At 39.5% G+C, this 27101-nt stretch overlaps 1 protein-coding gene across 3 annotated transcripts in view; it reads right to left on the bottom strand.

The window, feature by feature from the left end:
* LOC148370244 (plakophilin-4-like) overlaps positions 1-27101 on the bottom strand; it is a 65086-nt gene that overhangs the window by 26724 nt on the left and 11261 nt on the right. For 2 of the 3 annotated variants that reach the window (XM_088332701.1, XM_088332699.1), the window contains exons 3-8: positions 23707-23819; positions 22299-22333; positions 20871-20981; positions 18375-18529; positions 14874-15324; positions 4068-4226 (exon numbers count right to left, since the gene is read on the bottom strand). In XM_088332701.1, coding sequence (XP_088188827.1) covers positions 4068-4226; positions 14874-15324; positions 18375-18529; positions 20871-20981; positions 22299-22333; positions 23707-23819 — 1024 coding nt within the window. The remainder of the gene's footprint in view (positions 1-4067; positions 4227-14873; positions 15325-18374; positions 18530-20870; positions 20982-22298; positions 22334-23706; positions 23820-27101) is intronic. The other variant, XM_088332700.1, reaches the window with a different exon arrangement.

The following is a 27101-nucleotide window of genomic DNA, read 5'->3' as shown; positions in this document are numbered from 1 at the left end:
TCTTGAGTGCCAAAAACGTTCCTTGGTGGTTGGGGAAGCATCCCTTGTTTTTTTGTATACATTTTTTTTCCTCAAAGGAATGAACAAGCACTAACTGAAGCGCAAAGTAGTGAGGGGTCTCTGTCTCATCTCATCTCATTAGCCGTACCGCTTATCCTTGTTAGGGTCGCGGAGGGGCTGGAGCCCATCCCAGCCATCTCCGGGCAGTGGGCAGGGGACACCCTGAACTGGTTGCCAGCCAATCGCAGGGCACACAGGGACAGACAACTCATTCGCTCATTCACACCTAGGGACAATTTAGACCGGCCAATTCACCTGAAATGCATGTTTTTGGAATGTGGGAGAAACCGGAGTTCCCAGAGGAAACCCACTCAAGCACGGGGAGAACATACAAACTCCGTACAGGAAGTCTGGAGCTGGATTTGAACCCACGACAGGTTCCCATGACATGAACTTTGCCGCACAAGCGCTAACCACTGCGCCGCCGTGCTGCCCAGGGGTCTCTGTACTATCACTAAATCTACTGTTTGGGGCTGAGATTGAATGGCTTGACTTACTGTTAGTTTGCTTTTTACGGATATCTCTCGGTTTTCGTGTTAATGTGGACTAGAACCACCCACGAAAGGTGATAATCTGTGAAGTAGCGTCGCACCTTTTTTTTGTTTTGTTTTGGTCTGACTATCGCCCTCTCCCATGAGGCAAAATAATTGCATGCCATACCCTGCATCTGCAGACACTCAGCACAGTAAGACATTACATACTGTTTCGATAATATTAATTATATACTGTGAAAATTCAGCAATTTTGAATAACAAAATGCCAAAATATCGAAGACAAACTAAAATGAACTAAAACACTGAACAAATATAAACATGTCATGTGTCTTTAATTTTATATTTCCATGACGACAGGTGAGGCCGTGCCTCACCTGCTTCTCCTGACTTCCCGTCACAAAAAACACAACGCCTTCTTAATTCCTTCCATCTCCAATCGACAATACGGTGGTCAAAGTATGACGATTGGTAAGTTTATTCTGTTTTCAGTATTGTAAAACTGCAAAGGAGATGCCAGTTTGTTACAGTGGGTTGCAAAACTATTTGGCCCCCGTGAACTTTGTGACTTTCGGCCACATTTCAGAGTTCAAAGATAAAGGTAAAAAACTGTAATATCTTGTGAAGCATCAACAATGAGTGGGACACAATCATGAAGTGGAACACACTTTATTGGATATTTCAAACTTTTTTAACAAATAAATAACCAAAAAGTGGGGGTGCAAAATTATTCAGCCCCATTGAGTTAATACTCGCTCAGGGTATGTCTATCAGCTTTTCACATCTAGAAACTGATACTTTTGTCCATTCCTCCTTGCAAAACAGCTCGAGCTCAGTGAGGTTGGATGGAAAGCGTTTGTAAACAGCAGTTTTCAGTTCTTTCCACATATTCTCAATTGGATTAAGGGCTGGACTTTGACTAGGCCATTCTAACACCTTGATACGTTTTTTGGTAAAGCATTCCATTGTAGCTTTTGCTTTATGTTTTGGATCATTGTCTTGTTTGAAGACAAATCTTCGTCCCAGTCTCAGGTCTTTTGAGGACTCCATCAGGTTTTCTTCCAGAACGGTCCTGTATCCATCTTCCCTGTCCCTGCTGAAGAAAAGCTGGCCCAAACCATGATGCTGCCACCACCATGTCTGACTGTGGGGATGGTGTGTTGAGGGTGATGAGCTGTGCTGCTTTTACGCCAAACATAACGTCTTGCATTGTTGCCAAAAATTTCAATTTTGGTCTCATCTGACCAGAGCACCTTCTCCCACATGTTTGGTGTGTCTCCAAGGTGGCTTGTGGCAAACTTTAAACAACACTTTTTATGGATATATTTAGGAAATGGCTTCCTTCTTTTCACTCTTCCAAAAAGGCCAGATTTGTGCAGTACACGACTGATTGTTGTCAAATCGACAATTTCTCCCACCTCAGCCGTAGACCTCTACAGTTCATCCAGAGTGATCATGGGCCTCTTGGCTGCATATCTGATCAGTTTTCTCTTTGTATGAGCTGAAAGTTTAGGGGGACGGCAGTGGTCTGACACTCCTTCCATTTCAATATTATTGCTTGCACAGTGCTCCTTGGGATGTTTTAAGGTTGGGAAATCTTTTTGTATCCAAATCTACCTTTAAACTTCTCCACAACAGTATCTCGGACCCGCGCGGTGTGTTCCTCGTTTTTCATGATGCTCTCTGCCCTTTAAACTGACCTCTGAGTCTATCACAGTGCAGGTGCATTTATACAGAGACTTGATTACACACAGGTGGATTCCATTTGTCATCGATAGTCATTTAGATCAACATTGAATCATTCAGAGATCCTCATTGAACTTCTGGACATAGTTTGCTGCACTGAAAGTAATGGGTCTGAATAATTTTGTACACACACTTTTTCGTTTTTCATTTTTTTTAATTTTTAAAAAATCCAATAAAGTGTGTTCCACCTTATGATAGTGTCCCACTTATTGTTGATGCTTCACAAGAAACTACAGTTTTATATCTTTATGTTTGAAGTCTGAAATGTGGCAAAAGGTCACAAAGTTCAAGGGGGCCAAATAGTTTTGCAAGCCACTGTATGTTGACTATTGTTGCTCTCTGTTGTTCGTTGTTTTGATTATTATGAACTGTTCTTATCATTGTCATCATCAGCCAATCATGTTGCTGTTCTTTGATTTTAACACCCTTTAGGCAGTGTTCCCTCTAAGATGCGCGTGTGCGCAATTGCGCACTGCTCGCACATTCTCAGCGCACAAGAAAATCTAGCCAGCGCACAAAAACAAGGGCTCAAAATTATTAATTAAGAAGCGACTTAAGACAAAGTTACAGTGCATGTAAGTAAAAATACACGGGTTCCCCTGACGTTGTGTCCTAAATGTGGTATTTTGAAGTCGAGTCGAATTAGAACGAAGTTTAGTAAAGTTAGTAGAGTTTGTCGAGAACCGGCTTCTTCGGCTCGGCTCACTAAAAGGAACCGGCTCTCTCAGGTCCTAAACGGCTCTTCAGGTTGTTTTTGCTTCTTTAATCCCAACATGACCAAATATTACGTAGAATTATGCACAAAATGACTTAAAGGAAGGGGGGAATAGAACAAAAAGAAAATAATACAAAAATGAAAAAGTAGTGAAAAGCTGAGTAAAAAAAGAAACAAAAGGAAGAGAAAAAAAGAAGGAAACATTTAGAAAATAGCCCAAAAAAAAAAGAAAAGAAAGAAACATAGGAAAAAAGTAAATAGAGAACAAAAAGAAAAAAGTAACAGCTCGGAAAAATAAACATAATGAGATTTTTTTTTAAGGAATTTTAAAAAAAGTAGAAAAAAACAAGAAAAAAAGAAGAAAAAGTTTGTGTTGCATTCATATAATATCCAATTATATCAAGTAAATCTTGTTAATGGAGGATTACCTATCTATTGAACATTGTACTTCCACAAAAAATGTGATTAAGTACAGTTCTGTATCTTACAACCGACTAAATAAGCCCCCCAAAATGTTAATATTATGCGACAAATTATATCGGGAAATAAAAAGAAATGGATATCTTGTGAAAGAATTGTAAGAACAAACGACGTTTGTAGGCCGTACAACCTTTGCAATAGTACATGAGTCAATTCATTCAAAAGAGAAAAATAATTTTGCATTGCCGGAAACTCAGCAAAATGTAACTTGATGTCAAGTTTTGGGCATGTTTGATAATTAATTATCTTGCCACACTTGGGATTATGGTTGCTCACTGTTGTTTCAAGCGTTGCTCACCGACTTTGTGTGAACGCTCAGACCCGTGGAAAATTAGAGGGAACATTGCCTTTAGGGGGATCTGCCTTTGTAATCTAGGAGATTCAATAAAGAGAAAGTGCTTAAAGGTGGGACTTTGGAATAATTAGAAATCCCATATCTTGTCCTGATCCTTCCAAGTTAAAAATCTGTTATAGTCTACTAAACTATAAACTGTTGAAAGCAAGGATTATATTCTCTTCTATTCACATTAAAACAAATGCAGACAAATTTGATGCAAAGGATTCTTTTAACATACCTGCGCCAGTCCCGTACATGGAACCCTGCAGTTCCAGGGAAGGGCTGTGGTACAAAGGGCTGTGAAAAGTGTGGTCGTCGAATACGGGCGTCATGTGACAATCCGGCGACAGTGCTCTCTCAATCTGGCCTGACTGAGCAGCGTAGGAGCTGTGAAGGCCTGTGGATCGACACACATTATTGACTGGAAATACAACCTCAAAAGGTTGAGAAACTGTGTGCCAATCAAACAATAAATACAACAAAAACAGGAAGGGCCCCGATATAGGACCAGTTGGGACACCATTTAAAAGTACAGGACTCAGAAGAGCACTAAAGAACAAATGTAATCCAACCGAAGATGTCAGAAAATGAATATTTTAAAAGTCAAGCTAAGCCTATTAAAGGCAAATGAGTTGTAAATGTATCAGTCTTATTAATTCTCTTATCTTAAATTTGACATCAAAATATAACTATCAATACAATATTCATATAAAATCAAAATCATCTGTGTTTAATTCCATATTCTATTTTTTTCACATTTTTCATGTAGAAAGAGTTGATAGTTTCCCTATGCCAGTTTGTTAAATAAGTTTTGCCTAGTAACAAAATATGTATTAAATTTTTTGAGTTATCATGACATTTATATTAGGTAAATTTTTTGTGGAGAGCACATCATTTTAGTGGGGGTGTTTTTTTCCTAGAATGCTATAAATAGGGTTGAGATTTGATGCTACTAAATCAAGCACAAAAAAGTGGTTGCACTTTTTGATTTAGTGTTAATTTGATCAGTCGTCTATTCGTCCAATTATATAGTTAGTCTTAGTTTAAATGTCATTTCAGTCAGAGTTGGAGGTTTTCACCACATTTACTCAACAGTAGCCATTGTTATTTGATCAACGTTCTGACTGTAGGTTTTTTAGGTCTAGTTTTAGTAGAAAAAAACACTTGTGCAGGTCAAAATAATAGCAGTGCAATGTGACTAACCAAAATATCTCAAGTTTTTATTGTTACATTGCAAGCAAGTTACCAGTAGGTGCAATAGATTCTCAGAAAACAAACAAGACCTATCCTTCACAATAAGCACACTCCAAAGGCTGAGCAATTGGGCAAATAGTCTGTTGTTGACTGTACAAACTCAAAATGAAATGTATTTTCAAAATAAGATTTGGCAATCCTAGTTTTTAGTTGCATGACCAAAGTTTTTTCACATCTGTGTGTAATAGAGTCAACCAACTTGTGGCACTTTTAATTTTTTTTTTTTTTACTCCATTATTGCTTAACAACATTCCACAATTAATTTAGATTTCTTGGCTTTGGTCTACAAACAGAATTTTTGATATCACCCCACAAGATCCCGATTGGCTTGAGATCTGGGGATTGGGCTGGCCACTTCATAACATCAATTTTATTGGTTTGGAACCAAGACTTTGCTCGTCTACTGGTGTGTTTGGGGTCAATGTCTTGCTGGAACAACCATTTGAAGGGCATGTACTCTTCAGCATAAGGCAACATAAACTCTTAGTATTTTGACATACACAAACTGATCCATGATCCCTTGTATGCGATAAATGGGCCCAGCACCAGAGTAGGAGAAACGTGCCCAGACTAAGATACTTGCAGAGTCATGCTAAACTCTCTTCAATGGTTGCTGAGGTTTGAATTCAGAGTTTGGGAGTTGTCTCACACAATATCTCTGGCCCCTGGATACAAAAAGGAAAGGTTTACATCCATCAGTCCACAAAATTTTCCTCCATTTTTCTTTCTTTCCAGTTGAAGTGTTGTTCGGCAAATTGTAACCTTTTTCTGCATATACCTTTTTTGAACAGATGGACTTTGCGTGGGATTCTTCAAAAAATGCTTCACACAGACGTAATTTATCTGTCACAGTATTTAAGGGTAACTGCAGACTGTGTTTGATTGTCCCTGGAACTGACAATTTGCTAATCCTTTGCCATTCTGGTTATTTACGGGTCCATTTTATTGGTTGCGCTTCTGTTTTCTTCCATGTGTCTCTGGTTTTTCTACCCATTTTAAGGCATTGGAGATCATTATAGATGAGCAGTTAGCAATTGTTTGCACCTCTTTATAGGTTCTTCCTTCTCCAATAAACTTTTCAATCAAAGAACGCCGTTCTTCGGAGCAGTGTCTTGAAAGACCCATTTTCCTAAGATGCATGTTCAACCTGTGCTCATTCTTAAATAGGTGCAACCTGATTCACATCCGTTTTTGTTTTTTGCTCTTACCCAAAATGTATGAACTCAGAGATTGGTTGGCACACCGCTATTTTCTTTAACAACGCCCCTTTGAACTATTTGCCCAATTGTACAGCCTTTGGAGCTTGCCTATTATGAATGCTGGGTCTTGTTTGTTTTCTGAGAATCTACTGCACCTGCTAGTAACTTGTTTAATATAAAAATACACTAAAACCTGAGATATTCTAGTCAGTCACATTGCACTGCTATTATTTTGAACAGCATTGTATGTTTAGGATAATTTTTGTCTGACAATATTGAACATACAATGAGAATTTAGTTCATATAACGCAGGGGTGGGCAAATTCCAGCCGACAGGCCGCATATGACTTACCAGGTTTTTTTAATCTGGCCCGCCAAATAAAAGTGTTAAACAGTTCAATGATAATATATAATAGGGTGCTACTAAAAGTACTACGAATAAACAAGCATTATTGTTTGAGTGCCACTCTTGTCCCCAATAGTCCTTCATTGATCCCCAAACCTCAATAAAAACCCATTTTTCACGAAAAAAATTAACATGTACATTACCGCACTCAAAGCTAATGTTACAACAGCTAGCATCATTTTCTGTTTGTGCATTTCTTATTTATTATGTATTAATTTTTTAGGATATTTATTAAAAGGTACGCGAGAAAAACACATTTTTCAGCTAGCTGTTGCATATTTTCGAATTTAGTGCCTAAAAAGAGATACAGTATATGAGTGCAATTTGATGAAATGGTATATTTATAAACAATAAGCAACAAGAAAATTAAATATAAAATACACATGCAGTTGTCAACGTATATATGTTTTTGTAAATGCTTTATAGAAAATATGGAAAGACCTACGTTATCTTTTTTCCTTATATATTGCCATGGTATCAGATCCAAAACTGAATCAGTGGAAACAAAACATTAATTCAAACATTTTCCTCCTCCAGGCCAGGACTCCTTGCTAAAAAAATGTTTAACCAGCAGAGGCATAAGACACCCCCCTGATGTGAGATGTTAATATTTGCAGTTTTAAATATGTCCACTGGATGTTGCCAATGCCAAGGGCCACTCACAAAGCACCCACTATAACTGTATTTGCTGACTTTTATTAATCAACCAGAGAACATTGAGGAAACCCATTGTGGTGTTATTTTACTATTATTATTTGAGGTAATATTAAAAATACGAAATTTAAAAAAAAATAGCACAGAGTCTTTGGCGAAGTTTAGAGAAGATTTAGCTCCTTTCTATAACAGATAAGAAATCTAATGGCGAAGTTGCCATATTCAGGATAATATTTTCATAAAGAAATAGAAATAAAAAGTTAAAATACTTTTATATCATTAAATCAATCATTTAAAGAGACAACATGCAATGTTTGTCATGCCATGTTTGTCTGCATCTCCGGCCACGCTGTGCCACGTATCACTGGCCCTAGCTTGTACCAGACAATACAGTGGCATGTACAGTAGTTGTCAATTATTAGGGCCCGGTCACACAGCCTTTTGCGTCTGTATCGTGGGTAAAATTTTGCGATTTTTTTTTTGCCCGTGGTTGCCCGCGGTAGAAAATGTGCAAAATTGGCCAACCCGCTGTTCATCCGTGGTATGCCCGCAAAACAGACGCTGGCGACTGTTCCGCTTCCTCATCACGTCAGTTCCACGTCCTTTCCGCGTGTGGACCACGGGTATAAAAGCTGCCGAGCCGGGCTGTAGAAATCATAACCGCTCAAGACACAGTCCCGTGAAGATAAAGATTCCAACCTATGGCACCGAAGAAGAAGCCAATATGTAATTATTGTAATAGTTTTTCATTTTTATTTTATTATCTTGTTATGAAATGAAAAGAAATGTCAAGAAATAAAAATGGATTAAGACGAGGTCACTACGGTGACGGGGATCCATGTTCACCCCTTGACGTCTCGAGCACAACTGACGTGTGCTCGGCAAATCACGCTGAATATACGCGGAGAAAGGCGTTTGACCGTCACAGGCGTTACACACGCTAATTCACGTGATAATGCCGCGATACAGGCGCAGAACAAACGTGCTATGACCGTGCTCCACCCACGAATACCCGCTAAAATTTTGCGTCCTACCCGCGTGTAACCACGCCCTGGCCGCGGCCGTAGCACGTTGTTCCGCGTCTGTACCGCGTCATTACCTCGTGTGTACCACGTGTGCCGCCCGCGGTTACCCGTGGTCTAAAGTTTTGAGCAGCGCAAAACTTTTTCGCACGGCCAACCGCGTGTGAATTTCTTGCCACGTGTAAAGCACGGCTGTATCTCGTCTGTATCGCGATCTCAAAGCGTCCAACAGCGTCTGCTTCACGGGCAGAAATTTCTGGCCGTGATTCAGCCGCGATACGCCCGTGAAAGGCTGTGTGACCGGGCCCTTACACATTAAGGCTTTAAATTAGTGTTTGTATGCTGTTTTAGTACTTTCCAGTCTGCATGAGTTTCCCCAAACTAAATTAACTGTGGTGGAAATGAATTTGATTGTTGTTTCGCATTTTTTTAACGACTGCACAGTTGATAAACAGTACAAGAGATTAGATCGTAAGTGAAGTAAAAACATAGATAAAGAAAAAACCTCAATCATTGTTTTATAATCAGATTTTGAGCCTACAAAAAGACCTCCAGCCCTCCAGTTGAGGCACACCTTGGGTGACATTAATTCACTTGTGTAGCCCCTGTGAGAAAGGTTTTCTTACTACGTGGCCCCCAAGATAAAATTAGTTCGACAACCCTGCTTTAGAGGTTGAGTGGAACCTCCTTTTTTCCGTAATATTTTTGTAAACCCAAGCTCCAATTCTAAAATAATTGTGAAAAAAATGTTTTGGGCACCCCACCATTTTGTTACACAATCCATTTTACTGCTGAGCACTAACATTTTAAGTACAGAATGCACATCCGTCCGTCTATTGCTCATCTTCTGTTTATAATCTGGGATTAAGCTGGATGTCGTGGATGAAGGAATAAGGATTTCGTTGACATGTCCGGGCCACTTAGTGGAAAACCACTTAGCTGGAGGCATTTTGTTGTCGTTCACTGCCTCCCCTACATACGTCTCCCTTCTTTTTTGCACCATCGAGCACAACTAATGCGTACAAAGAGTGCAAAAGTGCACTACGTCACAAAGGAGAAGTGCCTTCGTTGGAATCCAAGCACAAAGCGGATGCTGATGGCAGTGGGAAGCCCACCAGATGATTATCATCTGATGGCTTTGTGATCAAGACCTCGCTATGTGGGTCAGTGAGAGAGGCTTAGCGATGCCACCGAAGCTTGTTGCAGGAACCGCCGTGCTAAACGACAACATATCCATGCGTACACAGCACAAGCGAAAAATCTGCCCTTGTTTGTATTAAAAACCTCAGAATAATTTGTTTTTTAAGAGAGGGACCAACATTGGTAGGTTAGACCACGAGGGAACTTGCACACAACAGCTGTGTAAACTCCATAATTATATGCAAACCACCCTACGGCAAATTTCACAATATGATCACGAAACTGTGTGTACTAATACAAAAACATAATAAAATCTGTATTGTAAAAAACAATAGTATGGTTTTGAACATGAAAATATTGACAAAAAATAGGCTGAGTTATATAATTCCATGTCATGATTATGTTTCCTGTTTTCTCGTTGGCCAATTTTTTTTTTCAATGGATAAAATGTAAAAGAAACTTGTCAAGAGAGGTCTGCTGGACCCATTTTAATTTTTAGGCTGCGATAGAATCGTGAAATATGCATGACTTTTGTATGCTACAATAAAGACTTGTTTGAATTATGTTTTTATTTATGTGCTGTGATATGCTAAGAGGGGATTTATAATGAAACAATTTATTCTGTTTTTACTATCAGACACCTGTGAACAAGTTTGTTAAAGATGCCGGCGGGGCTTTTTGTTCTTTTGTCTAGTTTTATTGCGCCCAGTTGTTATTTTCGCTCACTTTTGTTGTTGTGACTTTTACACGGTTGCGCGTTATTTTGGTTATTATGCGGTATCTACATCATCGTCACAATTGGTCAATTGTGTTTCTGTTCTTGGTTGACCACACCCCCTAGGGCTGATTTGCTTTTTGTGACCTTGAAGATATTACAAAAAGAAAGGGCTCTGGAGAGCGGTTTTAGAACAGGCTGAACTTTTTTTTATCTCAAGGCTTTTTTCCCTCCTTGCAATTTCAAAATTCTTCTCACCTTATTTTGATGGTTTATGAAAGTTTAAACTTAACAATGATATATAGTGGAAATTTTAATACTTTGGCATCATGATATTTTCATTATTGTTACATCTGTATGCAATACCATTGACCGTTTTAGACATTAAAGAGACATTTTTACCGACAGTTAATGAGTCTTTCAAATTCAAATGCGTTTATATTGCACCTTTCATACATCAAAAAATGCAACTGTCATGTCGTGCACGGTTGTCATGGCGCCCAGCTGGCCCCGCCCCTTGACACTGGCTTAGACGCATTGCACTGATTGCTTTTGGAGTACTTAAGCGCGCTCTTTTGTACTGTGCGTTGCTGGAACGTTTGTTAAACTTGGTTAAACTCCGTGAGACTTCTGTTAAAACCTGTTGAATGCCTAGTTCTGTGAATCTGCCCGTGTTTGATCCTGTTTTGTTTTTGGTCTGATCCATTTGTTTGTTTTTTACAACTTCTTTTGTTTGGATTTCTAATCCACTCCGCGACCATCGCTCCCCGGATCGAGTGTGCTCACCCTCCTCATCCTCCCCCCAATAAATTGTGAGTACGTCTACGCGAATGGGTCCTTTTTTCCTGTTTCCCGCTTCGTTTCGTGACAGCAACATAAAATAGAAAGGCACAGAGAAAGCTTATGAGGAAAAGCACCTGAGGGGGGCTCATCTTCACTAACAGGGATGGCCCAGATTATTATTTATTTCCGTAATAAAACGGACCCTCGTTTTATTTAAATATCAGAAAAAAACAAGGTCAGAATTGAAAATGACCGCAGTGTTCTCGTTTGCCCGCGTCCCTGCGTCTTAGATGCATAATTTTTGCTTCGGACGCATAGTGTCAAATCAACGTGCGTCCCCGGGACGCAACTTTTTTGACAGAAAATTGTCATTATTACCCGATAATGATTTTTTTTTAAGCGCATTTACCTGAAATTAAGACATTTTCAGTTGCGCACTGTGTTATTTAGAAGGTTTACTATAAAAGCGCTATATAAATACAGACCATTTACCATCTACTTAAAATGCGGTGTTGTCCAGGTAGCAAACAAACACAGACCCTAAAAACTTTTGTCGCTGCTAAAAACACCACCACTGAAGCTATCTAACAAATTGCTCACTGAATAGCAAAGCACGGAAAACCATTCACTGATGGCGAATATTTTTAAGAAGCGTGTGTGCGCGGGTGCGTGCCTTCTGCATTGCTAATGTTATTTCAAGTTTTGATATTTTATGCAACAAGATATCATTGATGAATGGTATAGTAGCTGACCATATTACTTGTGTTTTGATTGTAGTTTATAGTTGATGGAGAATGATTGATTCTGGTTAATTCTTGGGGTAAAAAGTTGAAGTCAGAATGGCTACAGGCCTTTCCACATGTTGTTCACATTCATATTTTAGTTAATTGATGAACAAGAATAGTGGATGATAAATAGGTCAGTTATACCAGTGTGCCGCTGGAATTTTATCTTTCCAAAAATGTATTCAGTATTTTTGCACCCTTCAGACGAGGAACTGTAATAGTCATCCATATCAGCAGGTGGCAGTAGATTTTTATATACTTTTTATGTACTAATTATCTGCTCTTGAGGTAGCACAGTACATTTAATAACTTAATTTGTTTAACAAAGCGGTTTAAGATTGCACTGCAAAAAATAAAAACATAAAACACATCATTCTTTCTTATTTTCAGTATTATTTTCTTATTTTTCTATAGTAATTATCTGCTTATGAGGTAGTACAGTAAAATATTTGAAATAACTTTATTTTCAAATGTTTTCGACGGACGGTGTGCAACGGAACTTTTTTATAAATAAAAGTGTAGCTTGGTTCAAAAAGGCTTGAAAAACACTGAGTTATACAATTAAAATGGCTAAAAATGTTGTATATTTGGATTGGTGTAAATTAATATAATCATTTCATCAAAATTATTTTGTATAATGTAAAATATTGTTTTGAACTGAAAAATCTTGAAGTGATAACTGATTTGTATTACCAATAAACTGTGATGATTCAAACTCAATGAATAGGTAGACATATATTCAGGGTTGGGTAGGGTTACTTTAACTGGATTACTTTCAATGACTTTTGGATTACTCCAATACCAAATATGCTGATAAAAGACAAAAAAAACTAAATATGAATAAAATGATGACTCACAACACGTGGTAAGCTTTCTCTCCTGGCTTTGATCTCCGGCAAAACTAACATAAAATGCGACAGAAACAAAATGAAAATAAATCCAAACAGCTTGCCAACATCATTTTTGCCGTTCCATGTGTTCCGTTACTCCCCAAGCCTGCACAAAATTTAGTCATTTTTTTCATATTTAGTTTCTTTTATGTTTTATATGCATATTTGGTATTGGAGTAATCCAAAAGTCATTGAAAGTAATCCAGTTAAAGTAACCCTACCCAACCCTGTTTATATTATATATTTGTCGCCGATTTACAATTTCAACTTCGATAACACAAAATTTTGGGACCCATAGATCTCTGTTGGGACCCATTGATTTTTGAGCATGCGAGTCTCCGGGACCCATCCCTTTTCAGAGGTAAAATGAACACTAAGGTCTTAACACATCCTGAAGGTTTAAAATGTAGTAATTTTAGTAAAAGCCGCAAAGTAAATCTTGACTGAGCTGCATTAAACGTACTGCCTTCAATTACCTAGCACAGACAAAGTCATTAAAATATACTAATATACATATGAAAAGGTCCATTGTTACAAAAGGACATGGCGAGGTAAAACGATGTGTCATTTGTGTGACTATGGAAACTGACCCTGTTCCTCCTTATGATATTTTCAAAGAAAAGTATCACAAAATGTACTCAACATCTAAATCTGTGGGTTCTTACCAGGAAATACTGTTTCCTGGTTTATTGTAATAAGCGTGGGACCAGAACCCCACACTATATGCAATCATTTGTAAATAGCGCTCCAACTGTCCTCGCTCGCAGCAAGAGTCAACTAGGGATAATGGATTGCGGACGCCTGGGTAATTTTTTTTTTTTTAAAGAGACACTAGGCATTATACAAATTTTCTCTGTCATGAATTGCGGCCAAAACACTCCGGTTCATCTTAGATGGGCCACATTTGCACACTTCAGCGGCCCATTTTGAAAGAAAACGCAATTGGCTAGCCCCTGCTCTCCAGCACTGGGGATAATGGGTCACGTCCAGAAAGGTGTTGTTTATTTTAGGCATAAAGAACGCAAAAAAAGAACCACTCCACATGACACAGTTAAGCTCTCTTGGCTCCCGCTCCCAGCAATACTTGACGGGGTATAAAGGATAGCAGTCAAAACAGTGCATTTCATCTTAGTAGAGCAACAATGACACCTTTTAGCAGCACAAACCAGAAAAAAGCGCTCTGCCGTCGCCTGCTCTCAGCAATAGTTAACTCGGGGTAATGAACGAATCACATTTATTTTAAGCGGGCCAGAATGGAAAGTAGGTTTGGCTGCTCCATGCTTGCAGCAAACTAGGATGAGGACAAATGGATGGAGTTTATTTTAAGTGAAAGTACAATAACGGAAAAAAAAAACATGCCCCTCCTGACAAAAATGTGTATTGCATGTTCCTTGCTCTCAGCAATATTCGTTTGGGAAGAATAGATATCGGCTGCATTAGTGCAGTTCACTTTTTGGTAAACAGCACGAAAAAGGACCTGACGCCTGACCAAATTGCTTTCTGCTATCCCCCAGCTCACAGTAGTATGCAATTGGGTATTATGGACCGTGGAATATTATTTATTGCGCAATGCACTGAGGCAGCGAAGTACACGGGCAACGCATGATACCTAGAAATCACAATATAGGTCTCTGATGTTGGAATAAAACCAATTAAGCGTAATACCAGAGGTGACCACCAGGCCGCCAAGTCCATAAAAGAAAACGTGGTACAACAAAATCGCTTGAAAGAATTCTTGAAGGAGCTGTACGGAATTTAGAACTTTTTTACTCACGGTCGTCATCTCCTGGCTTGTGTCATCATTACAACCTTTTTTAATCTCCTTATGATACCCGTGCAGACAATGAACCCTTTTTTTTCCTTTTTCTTGGGGTTTGAGTTGGCGTTGGATGGTACTCAAAATGGGCTTTTTCTTACTTTCACCATTCTTATGCTACTCAAACTAATAGAAACAATAAAAAATGTGAGGATAAGCATATCCATATCCTCCAACCCTCTACCTAATGTGTTCTGACCCAAACAGTTTTGCTACAGGTAAGATAAAAGCAGAAAGGCGCGGTGAAAAAAAATAATTAGGGCTCTTTGAACTCAATTGGGCATACTTAATGAAGAAAATATTCTACTTTCAACTTGTTTACCTTTGAAGCCCACATTTCATTTCCTATCTATAATGACAGTTTTCCAAGTGCGACTGACCTATAAGGCTGTCAGGTCGAGGGAGGGCACTCCTCTGGTAGAGGCCATACGGATCGGCTCCATAGGCCAGAGACTGGCTCTGCCTGGGCAGCGTGGATCCATAATGTTGGGGTACTGCCGTCATGCCTGAGCGCAGTGGGGAACCTAGCAAGCCCCTCCCCTCAATGAGGGAAAGGGTAGAGCCCTGGCGGCCGCCGCCCATACCCCTGCCGCCAAGGACCGTCAGGCCCTCACCAGGAGAGCTGGGCGATGGGCAGGCGGGTGGCATGCTGGTCCCGGGGAACATGGTCGCCAGCGGTTTGGGCTCGGAGAGGATGGGCGAATCGTAAGCGCTTCCTTGGGACGTCCGCAAGGACATGCGGGAGGGAGAGACGGTGCCGGCGGTTGCACAGCCGGGGGACTGCCCCCTGGAGGGGAGGGACGCCATCCTTCGCAGCATTCGACCAGAGGGCTGGGAGGAGAAAGAAAAAAAGGCATTTGGATTTTTAAATGAACTATATTGAAATAAGTACGCAGTCACCGAATATCTCATCATGTCGATATTCTCTCTAATGTTTATACCCGCATCTGAACCGAATTAAGAACTCCAAAATAAAATAGTGAAATCAGGGAATGATCATTTATGCACATATTTGTGTGTGTGTGTCACCAGTAGCTAATGGTAAGCATCATGCGGGGAAGAATTTACATTAAAGTGTGCTGAATTTGGGATTTTTTATTTGTAAAATTATTTTCGCAAAGCACCATACCTGAAGAAAAAAATAAAACGTCATAGAAAGTACCTAGAAAGGGAGAGGGTGATCTGGAAATGTTTTGAAGCCCAGAGACAAAAGTGGATATGGGGTGTCTCGGCTATGTTTTTGTTTGCAAGCCCTCAATATTGCAAAAAGCCAAGAAATAATGCACTAAAGTAATTCCGCCAACAGACATTAAACAAGGAAATATACTGTGGTGTTGATTTAACTACAGTAGGTTCTGTCCATTTCTTTCAGCCTCGAGGCAGGAGATTAAACCCGTCCGATCCAAATTTCGGACCTATCGGGCTTAAAATGTCAATCACTATGTTTGAAACGGGTAGAGATGCTCTCTTGCTGACTTTTATTGTATTATTCACCCGTCATTTTGTTTAAATAGTCTTGTTTAATTTATATCTTGTTACAAAAAAACAAGATTTATCCACACCCCCTTCCCCCACGCCTTATTTAATGTCACACTATTAAAATAATATTCCAAGCCACAAATGTAAATTCAGAAAATATATTTTTATTCAATGCTGCCTGTCTGACTGACTTGATTGTATTAAAAGGATGGTGTTTAATTAGACATACATGACTTGGACATCGTTTAGTAAAGTAATTAACTTTTGTAAAGAAGACAATATTTTCGAATATAATTTTATGTACCAAAAGAAGCATGAAGTAGTTTTGATTTACAAATGCATAGGGCATTGGGCTAATAATTCTTCAAAATGTAAGCCATCCCTTGTCTTTGAATGCTCGCAAAAAAAATTGCGTTATCCAACCATAATTAATTCTTTATAGTAGCCATGAAATTGAAGGACAACATTATGCAGTGTAGAGAATGACTCTTCCATCTGTTTTTATTCAATACTGAAAGGAAGATTTTTCCTGTGGTGTGGGTCAAAAAAAATCACTCCCTGGAAAATTGGCAATTGAAATTTAGATAATTGAAGATATGGGCTAAATAAATTTGAGTCTCATGTCAAAGCAAATCTGTCTGTTTTTGTGTTATTAGATTTAGAGCTTTCAACACAGAGTTAAAGCTTTAACTCTCCAGTAAAAAATCTGATTTAATGAAGCTTTGAAGCTTTAACTAAGATTTTTTGAAAAGTAAAAAAAAAAAAAAAAAAAAAAAAAAGCACACAGACACATATCTATCTATCTATCTATCTATCTATCTATCTATCTATCTATCTATCTATCTATCTATCTATCTATCTATCTATCTATCTATCTATCTATCTATCTATCTATCTATCTATCTATCTATCTATCTATCTATCTATCTATCTATCTATATATATATATATATATACATATATATATATATATATATATATATATATATATATATATATATATATATATATATATATATATATATATATATATATATGGGAAGACGTGCTGCATTCCACCTTGAAGTGCTTGGGGCAAGTTGGCACAACAAAGATGGCTCATAAAATTGTCTTTGGAACATGGATTATCACTTTTAGCAGTGACGTGCAGTCAGGGAAATTAAAGGATCTTCTGGAGCGGGAGATGGCGGTGTCAAAGACGGAAAAAACAGGTCCATAGCCGAGACAGGAGAGCAAAAGCGTGGTCGGGATCAAAAACGAGTCGTAAGCCGGGGCGGGAGAGCAAACGTGGTCGGGGTCAAAAAACAGGTTGAAGCCGGAGACAAACGGGGAGATCAGGAACGGACGGGTCGAAAATCGGGTGCAAAAAGTGCGACCGACGGGAGTCAGAGTCAAAGTGCTTGCCTTGTAGAAGCAGAGGTTCACTGACGGACTGACAACCGGAGAGTGAAAGAACTGTGCTTAAAAAAAGACAGGGAACCCGCAGCGGCTGGCGCCAAATGAGCGGGCACTGGTAATCCTAATCAGTAATCATGACAGTAATTATTATTTTTTTCATAGGCCTGACAAAATCCACATTTATGTTTTATTTTTACAAATAACTGAGTACATTGGATGCGGAAACTTTGTGCCTCAAAGTCAGTCTGTGTGTGCACAGTGTGCGTTTGAGCAACAGTAGCTCTTGTGTGAATGTTTATACCGCCTGTTATTTTGTTATCTAATTGGTGACGAGATCTAACCAGAGTGCATCATTGATCACGTCGAGGGGCATCACAATATCAATGTGCTGAGCGTCTGTTGATGCATGGTGAGGAATGCAATTCTTAGGAGGCGATATTGAGACTAAGGATTCTGATTTGGTGGATATCTCAGTCTCAAATAATATAATAAGTGATAGTAATAATAATAATAATTTCCTTTGTATTGTCATTCTTTGTAACAATGTACACAGAACGAAATGTCGATACACCTGACCCGTTGTAGCGAGCCGATGCAGCCGCAGCCAACAGAGGGCGCCGCCACTATACCAATTAGGTATGACTCGGCCGAGGCGCGAACCAGCGACCTCCCAGTCTCAAAGCGGGCACACTACCATCTAGGCTACTGAGCTGGTGTCAAGCTAATAGCAAGTCAAGCCATTAAGCATTTTTTTCAATTTTATTCAAAAGGAACATCGCAAAGACTTAATTTATAGGATAAGGTGAGATATTTTTTTTTTCTATGCAAGAGTTTGCCCTGTAAATGAAATTCTAAATACGATCTAGTTTCATTGATATCTAAATCTGACTGTGCCTCACCAAACACAAACTTCACCACATGTCATTGATCGCGAGGTGTGAAGTCGGAAAAGCCAGGGATCCCACACTCCTCAAACGCACCACCCAAAGCAGTCAGAGACCTACCTGCCCAGACGCTTGACCCTCAGCCCTCGGGCTTCTCGTGACCGACGCTCGGGGCTCAGATCGCACAACGTTGTGGTTGCTGTAGTAACTGACACTGCTGTCCTGATAGCCACTGTCAGAATACGAGGTCACGTGAGCCGAGTGGCCACCAGAGCCTGAGATCATAAGAGACGGGGAAACATGGCTCAGACGGCATCCGTCAACAGTCGTTATGTTTGATCTCACGTGATTTAAACTTGTACATAGAGATACTGAAAGGAAGAAACACAATATGGTTTGATGCAGTCAGCTTTGATGCTTCGACGGTAACAATATGTGCTGCGTGTGTACGCAGCTTCATAGCTGGCCTACTTTCTACTCAAACGAAAGGAGGAGCATAAGCTTGCGGGGGATGCTCTTTATTTTCAGAATGAGAAAGGAGCCAAATCCGAGCTAATGTGCCATCAGAGTTTTACTCAGATGTTTTACGATTACTGTTGAACTTGTGAGGGTCCCAGGGAATAATGTAATGCGATGAAAGAAAAATTATAAATCTGTCAAATCACTTTTTTGTAGGCTGTTCAAAGACTGCCTGAAGGCACAACAGACGTCCTCAAACACGAGACGTGACTGTTGTTGTTGGTTTACCGTATTGTCACTCTTCTCTCGACAGATGTCTGTTCACATCTTTCTTATTTCTGGATGACGTTTTTAATGTGTTTGTGTATATGGGTCCTCCTCTTATTTAGCTTTCCATTACCAAGCAAAACATGAATAAGTCAGAGGTCAAACACTTGAGCAGTTAGTTAGCTACAGACCAATATCTTCTGGACTGCTAATCTCCTGCTAATCAGTCAGTTACTGGTACCTAGATAGTATTCACATGACATCACCAAAGGACCTGGCGAAAGAAGTGTGAGCTAGCAAACTTTCGAGGACATTAAAAAATGTTATGTTGTTGTTTTCATTCATTTCCGCTCTTTCTTCTACTTAACATTTAGCAATGGTACAATGTTTAGTAAATGAAAAGAGATCCAATAAAATATCAATTGTTTTTAACATCAACACAACATAACATATAGGTCAGGGTGGGGGTAACCAATGGGTCGCAAGCCTAATATATATTTTTTCATGAGTATTCATGAGACCAAATTAAGAACATGCAACGTTGTAAAACTTGTGAAGCCGTAACAACAGTCTTCCTCATCGGTACGGTTTAGGACATTTAGAGCACATTTTTTACTTCAGTTTACAGTCAAAGTGTCACACAAACAGACCCAGTTTTGGCTGTACGTCACTAAGGAATCCTTTAATATGGAAGCTCATTGAATAATTTTTGTTCAGTGTTGAGACACTTTATGGCCAAAACCCATACAAAAAACTGTAATCACCGAAAAACACAATCAAAGGACCCAGAGCAATTAAATTGGGTGAGTGGTAGGGGTGGGCAGAGCTATGCACAGAGCGCAATTACTCCTTTCTCCAACCCAGTGCTGTCTGCACCGAAGGTAAACATCCTAATATGCAGAATTTTGTAAAAAAATTTACAAAACAACGTTGCTAGCACCATGTAACCATTATTTCTAACAAAAATGACAGCCAAAAGGAACCATAACTGCGGGAGCGAGACAAATTTCAAGAGGTTTATATGGGACACAGGCTCTGTTATTATTAGCCAATTATTTCATAGAGTTTATCAAATCATCAATAGTCACACAAAGAAATAAAATGTGCTGAAGAGTAAGCTTTATCAGTTTTGTTAAATCTTGTCTTAAAATACTTTAAGAGGTGTGGCTAACCCCCCAAAAAATAGATCAAAATATTTTGTTTTTACGCTAAAAAGTTTCCCAAACCCTGATTTAGGTAAGAGTTTTACTGCAAAGTTGTCTTAAAATATTGCTCATTTAAGGTATTATTTAAAAATGTATTTTTAAGTAAAAGAAGTATGTTAGACTTAAAATGAGTAAGATTATGACTAAAATGTTTTTTATTACTGGATAAAGGTTTGTTTTACCACTAGGAGGCGCTGAATATTACATATTGTTTCTTTAATTCGATTTTTACGTATCACTCTACTGAGCATCAGCAGATGCAAAGTGAGGCAAGCAAGTTGAGGTTGGCAGAGTGCAAGTTGATTGCCTCATGGCAGAGGGCGATGAAGAGAATCAAAACATTCAGTATTTTTTATTTTTTTTATCAGTGCACCAAATTTTTTTCATGGAGGATATTTTATCTATTAATGCTTTACTTTGAAAGAAGCAAATTGTAAGATATTAATGTGCTAAATGTCTGTAAATTGAAATCATAGTAAAACATATTATTAAAATAAGTGTGTCATGTCAACAATGTTAAGCTCTTTAGCTAGTATGTCTCTGAAAACTTACTCGAGTTCAAAATAACCTAAGATTCTTCACTCCTAACTCAAGTTATTGATCAATTTTTGTGAGTAACAAAATCCTTCAGATGCCTGGGTTGTGGTTTCACTACTAGCGTGATGGTATGGGGAGAGCGACAGACCCTCACTGTCATGCAGGGACGCTCGATCAGCTTCAGGCGGGAAGAGGCCTTGCTCTGCTTCCGTGACACGACCTTGACACGCCGATGCCGCTAAGCCCTGCGAGTCTCCTCCTGCAGAAGCGTGCAACAGATACTTTGTACAGGAACATCTCGGTGTGAAAATGTCATGTGTTGCCTGTATCTTTATCAAATACGTACTTATGAAACATCAACATTAAAACGATTGGATTGTGTTTTATGGAAGCTACTTTGCACTTCTTACTTTGCAACATTACTGCATCACAGGTTGAAAAATATTCCGCCATCCAATATCCCCAATTGCATATTGCTGCGAGCGGAGACCAGCATTGCACACGTTTGTCAGGCGTGGAAGCTGTCTTTTTACCTTTATTTCCACCTCATTGCATTCCTACAGCTGCAATCCATTTTCCCCAATTTCATATTGCTACGAGCAGGGAGCAGCAGTAGGCACTTTTGTCGGAAAGCATGCCATATGGCCCGTCAAAAATTAAATGCACGGTTGTGGATAACTTCCGTTATCCCCAGTGGACTATTGCTGAAAGCAGGTGTTGAAAGAGCGAAAAAAAAAAAAATCATTTGGGCAATGGCCAGTCTAACACGAATTACACAGCTGTGGCTGCATTCCTTTATCCTCAGTGGACTAATGATGAGAGCAGGAGCCAAGAGAGAAAATTTGTGTCATGCGCAGCAAGTTTTTTTTCTGTTTTGTCCACCCAAAAGTAAACTTTGCTCATGCGGACACTATCCATTATCCCTAACCTATACTGCAGCGAGCAGAGGACAAGCCGAAGGCAATTGTATCAGGAGCTGTGCCACTCTGGCCTGCTTAAAATAAAATCCACAGTTCTGGATGCAACCCATTATCCCCAGTTTACTTTTGCTGAGAGCAAGAGAAAACAGAGCACATTTTTATCAGGGCGGGCTGCTGAAGGATGCCATCATGGCTGCATTGTTTTGGCCACAATCCCAAGTTGACTATTACTGAGAGCGAGAGGCGAGAGCAAATTGGTTTCATGCGTTGCAGCAGCTTTTTACCCGTTCTTTCTGCTTAAAATATAAAGCACTCGTGCGGCAGCGAACCGTTTTCCCCTGGTCGACTATTTCTGAGAGCAGGGGCTACAGGCTAATGAAGCATGCCAAAGTGGCTCTTTTAAATTGAACTGCATTGTTTTGCCCCTGATCTACTATCCCCGGTTCACTATTACTGAGTCCAGAGGACAAAAGAGCAAATGTGTGTCAACTATTGCTCAGAGCTGGGGTTGGCAGAGTGCAGGTAAGAAATGCGGGTGGGGCAGGCTACTTCACAAATTTTTGCATTTCGCGGGGGTTTTGGACCTAATTATTTGCGATGAATAATAAATTGAAGTACAACAATAAATATGTAACACAGAAAGAAAGAATTCATACCGGCAGATCTCCAAGCAAACGACTTCTCAGATGAGCTACAGAAAAAAGACGGAAAGTTTTTAGTTTATATCAAAGCACATAATTCAGTTTAAATTTTAATTTGTATAATGAAGATAAAAAATGTAATGTTTGGGAAAAACTGGACTTCAAAGACTTCCAATATTGTAAAAATTCCAATTAGGAAAGGGTGGTAAAATAAGTCTTATTAATTTAATGTTCTCATTATGAAAATTAAGAAAAATGATAAAATATAAACACGATACTTATCCTTCCCATTTTACTGTAAAAATATGTATCTAGTACACAAAAAATTATGAGGGTTAAGTTTATCTGCCGACAGAAATACATTTCTGAACTATTAGTTTACCAGTTTACAGTAATACTGGAACCGTTTTTTGGCCTGCTGTTGTTTTTATGTGACGTGAACAGAAAAGCAAAGAAAAGCACTGTGATTAAAATATTCCAAAATAACACACACACCATAGATACATAGATACAGTATATCAGAATTATAAATAAATGCAATTCTATAGAAATATAAAAAAAATCCCTCAAGAGAAACCCAAGTTCCCAAATTGTAATATATAAAATGATTAATAATACCAAAATAAAGATGTCATAAATTAAATACATATTTATTAATTAAACACTGATTTAAGTAGTTACATAATATATTGTACTATAATATAATATAAAAATGAACCATTAAATTGCCTAACTATATAATTTTCTATTAAACAAAAAGAAAATGGGTTACTTAAAATTTATTTCTATATATACAAAAAGTAAGGTAATTACTGGTACATATTATCATACATTTTATCTAATGGTAAAAAAATATAGTCAAGCCTGAGAGTTTCAATTCAATTATTCTTATCATCCGGGAGCAAAGCCAGGGTTGCCTTTCGCTTTTGTGTGTCTGTATACCCATGAACAGGGGAAAAGAGATTAGATATGATCACCGTCTTTGACAGGCACTCAGGTCGGTTACTCTAGATGTGAAAAAGGCCAGAAAAGCTGGCCCAGGCAATTTTGGTTTTGTTGACTCGCAATTTTTCATCATAAAAGAGTAAGAGGATGACTGAACAGCTGCTTTTCAAATTCCAGTCTCGTTTTCTTTTCTGTTCTCCTTGAATTCTATGTATCTTGAAGTTAATCTTTCCGAAAATATATTTATGTAGACAATTACATATTTGGGCTGTTCGTACCCCCATTTCAGGTTTTTATTCGCCATCTGGGTTCAGTTTTACTCTTTGGGTTTTCTATTTTCATGTGCCATCGACACTGCCAAAAATGGAAAATGCCCGCCAAAATTGTTTTTGTGTCTCAACACGGGTGATGCTCTAATGGTACACAACCATTTTAGGTTATATTTTTTGGGATTTGGCAAAAGGAACTGAGGATTTACCTGCTGCTGTCTGCCACTGGCGACTCGGCTCCCAGCATGCACCTCTCCAGCTGGCTGGCCACAATCTGGCGCTCCTCCTCCAACTCACGCGTCAGACGCTCAAACTGCAACTCCTGTGGGCAAACCGCCACAGCTGTGACATGCACCTGCAGCTATTTATTCTGAAGAAAAAAATAAACTTTTCTTGTTTTTTTCGGCGTCTTGGGGGGGAAGCGGTGTGCCATTGACACTGTGTATAGAGGCGATGGGGCGCTGCTGACCTGGACCCGGGACGTTGTGAATCGGTGGGCAGAATACTTTGAAGACCTCCTCAATCCCACCGATACGTCTTGTTCTGGGGAAGTAGAGCCGGAGGACTCTGAGTTGGGCTCTCGTATTTCTGGCGATGAAGTCACCGAGGTGGTCAAAAAGGTCCTCGGTGGCAGGGCCCTGGGGGTCGATAAGTTCCGCCCGGAGTTCATTAAGGCTCTGGATGTTGTGGGCGTGTCATGGTTGACACACCTCTGCAACATCGCATGGACATCGGGGTCAGTGCCTTTGGACTGGCAGACTGGGGTGGTGGTTCCCCCTCTTTAAGAAGGGGGACCCGAGAGTGTCTTCCAACGACAGGGGAATCATACTTCTCAGCCTCCCTGGTAACGTCTATTCAGGGGTACTGGAGAGGATGGTCCACCAGGAGATCGAATCTCGGATTCAGGAGGAACAGTGTGGTTTTCGTCCTCGCCGTGGAACACTGGACCAGCTCTACACACTTTGCAGGGTCCTTCAGGGTGCATGGGAGTTTGCCTGTCTGGTCTACATGTGTTTTGTGGACTTGGAGAAGGCATTCGACCGTGTTCCTCGGGTGGCCCTGTGGGGGGTGCTTCGGGAGTATGGGGTACCGCACAGTCTTATCCGGGCTGTGCGGTCTCTGTATGCACGGTGCCAGAGTCTGGTCCGCATTGCCGGCTGTAAGTCTGATTCGTTCCCGGTGAGGGTTGGACTCCGCCAGGGCTGACCTTTGTCACCGATTCTGTTCATAACCTTTATGGACAGAATTTCTAGGTGCAGCATTGTTGGGGATGGAGTCCGGTTTGGGGGCCTCAGCATTGGGTCATTACTTTTTGCCGATTACATGGTGCTGTTGGCCTCAGCCCGTGATCTTCAGCTCTCGCTGGAGCAATTCGCAGCCGAGTGTGAAGCGGCCGGGATGAGGATCAGCACCTCTAAGTCCGAGACCATGGTACTCAGCCGGAAAAGGGTGGCATGCTCCCTCCGGGTTGGGGATGAGATCTGGCCCCAAGTGGAGGCGTTCAAGTATTTTGGGGTCTTGTTCACGAGTGTGGGTAGGTTGGTGCAGCGTCTGCTGGCATTCAGACCCTGTACCGGTCCGTCGTGGTGAAGAGGGAGCTGAGCCGAAAGACAAAGCTCTCGATCTACCGGTCGATCTACGTTCTTACCCTCACCTATGGTCATGAACTTTGGGTTATGACCGAAAGAACACGCTCCCGGATACAAGTGGCCGAAATGAGTTTCCTACGCAGGGTGTCTGGGCTTTCCCTTAGAGATAAGGTGAGGAGCTCGGTCATCCGGGAGCGACTCTGTGTAGAGCGACTACTCCTCCACATTGCGACTACTCCTCCACATTAAGAGGAACCAGTTGAGGTGGCCCGGGCATCTGATAAGGATGCCTTCTGGACGTCTCCCTCGGGAGGTATTCTGGGCATGTCCCACCGGCAGGAGGCCCAGGGGCGACCCAGGACACGCTGGAGAGACTATGTCTCTCGGCTGGCTTGGGAATGCCTCGGGATCCCATCGGATGAGCTGGAGGAGGTGGCTGGGGATAGGGACGTCTGGGCTTCCCTTTTAAGGCTGCTGCCCCCGCGACCCGACCCTGGATAAGCGGAAGATAATGGATGGATGAATGGATGGATGTTTTTTTTATTATAAACATATTAATAACAAATGCAAAATAATCTGCCAAAATTGTGTTCACAAAAAGAAATCATGATTTTAAGATTATTTTTAAGTAACATAAGAAGAATAAAACAACATAACAGAAATAAATGAAATAACAATGCAAATTTCCGCTTTTTTTTATGATATACAAATAAACATGACTTGACATGAACTACATTTTAACCTGCTTTGTCTTTCAAGTAAAGGAATCTTAGATATTTTAAAATTGTTTTTCTTATTTTACTATTTTATTCGCTATTTTGGTAAAAAAATAGAAAATTAATACTTTAACTAAGCAAAACCATATTTATTTTACTCAATTTACATTAGCTTTACTGTGTTTTGAACATTTATTGTGAAATAAGTAAAACAGTACTTCAATTGGGCAAAATTCCATGACTGGAAATGAAAAAGTCATGTTTATTTGTTGAGCCCTTAATCACAAAAAGTGAAAAAATCATTTTAGTAAAAACCTTTTACTTTACTCATTTTAGGTGACCAGTTATATTTTCATCATTTTAAGATAAGATTTCTTGAAATATATTTTTAATATAGGATAAAATAATGTTTACAATAAGCCAAATTATCTGCCAGTGTGATAAATTTATGGTGTAATAGACACTCAAAATAAAGAAAGAAAACCTTAATGAATTTTGAGATTACAGGAGAGGACCTGACAAAACCCCCAAGATTTAAAATTACAACTTGTTCTAAAGGTCCTCCACAGAGCCTTGTTTTTGTTAAGATCGCCAAGGTTACAAAAACCAGATCAACCCTATAGGGAGTGGAAATCAAATAACCGAAACATGATTGGAAAACAGTCACAACTATACAATAAGAAAATCAATAAAACTCAAAATAATCCTGCCCTGGCATCATAAGCAATATTCTTTGCAAGTGTCCAATAGTCAAAATGGAAAACAACAATGCACAAGCACTCAATAATAGTCAAACTAACCCAACCCTGCCATTATAAGCAATCTTCTTTGCAAGTCTTCAATAGTCAAAATAGAAAACAACAATGCACAAGTGCTCAATAATAGTCAAACTAACCCAACCCTGGCAATATAACCAATCTTCTATGCAAATGTTCAAGAGTCAAAATTATGAAACAACAATGCACAAGCGTTAAATAATAGTCAAACTAACCCAAACCTGGCATTACAAGCAATCTTCTTTGCAAGTCTTCAATAGTTAAAATTAGGAAACAACAATGCACAAGCGCTCAATAATAGTCAAACTAACCCAACCCTGGCATTCTAAACAAACCTTTTTGCAAGTGTTCAATAGTCAAAGTAGAAAACTAAAATGCACATGCACTCAATAATAGTCAAACAAACCTAACCCTGGCACTACAAGCCATATTATTTGCAAGTGTTCAATAGTGCAAATAGAACTCTTCATTGCAACACTTATTATGAATAAACATTAAATCTCTTTCTTATCATAAGAATATT

Source organism: Urocampus carinirostris, chromosome 3, assembly GCF_059441175.1.
Source record: "Urocampus carinirostris isolate Australia breed hairy pipefish chromosome 3, RoL_Ucar_1.0, whole genome shotgun sequence".
NCBI lineage: Eukaryota > Metazoa > Chordata > Actinopteri > Syngnathiformes > Syngnathidae > Urocampus > Urocampus carinirostris.
Note: the sequence above shows the minus strand (reverse complement) of the source record. Positions and strands in the feature narration are given on the sequence as shown.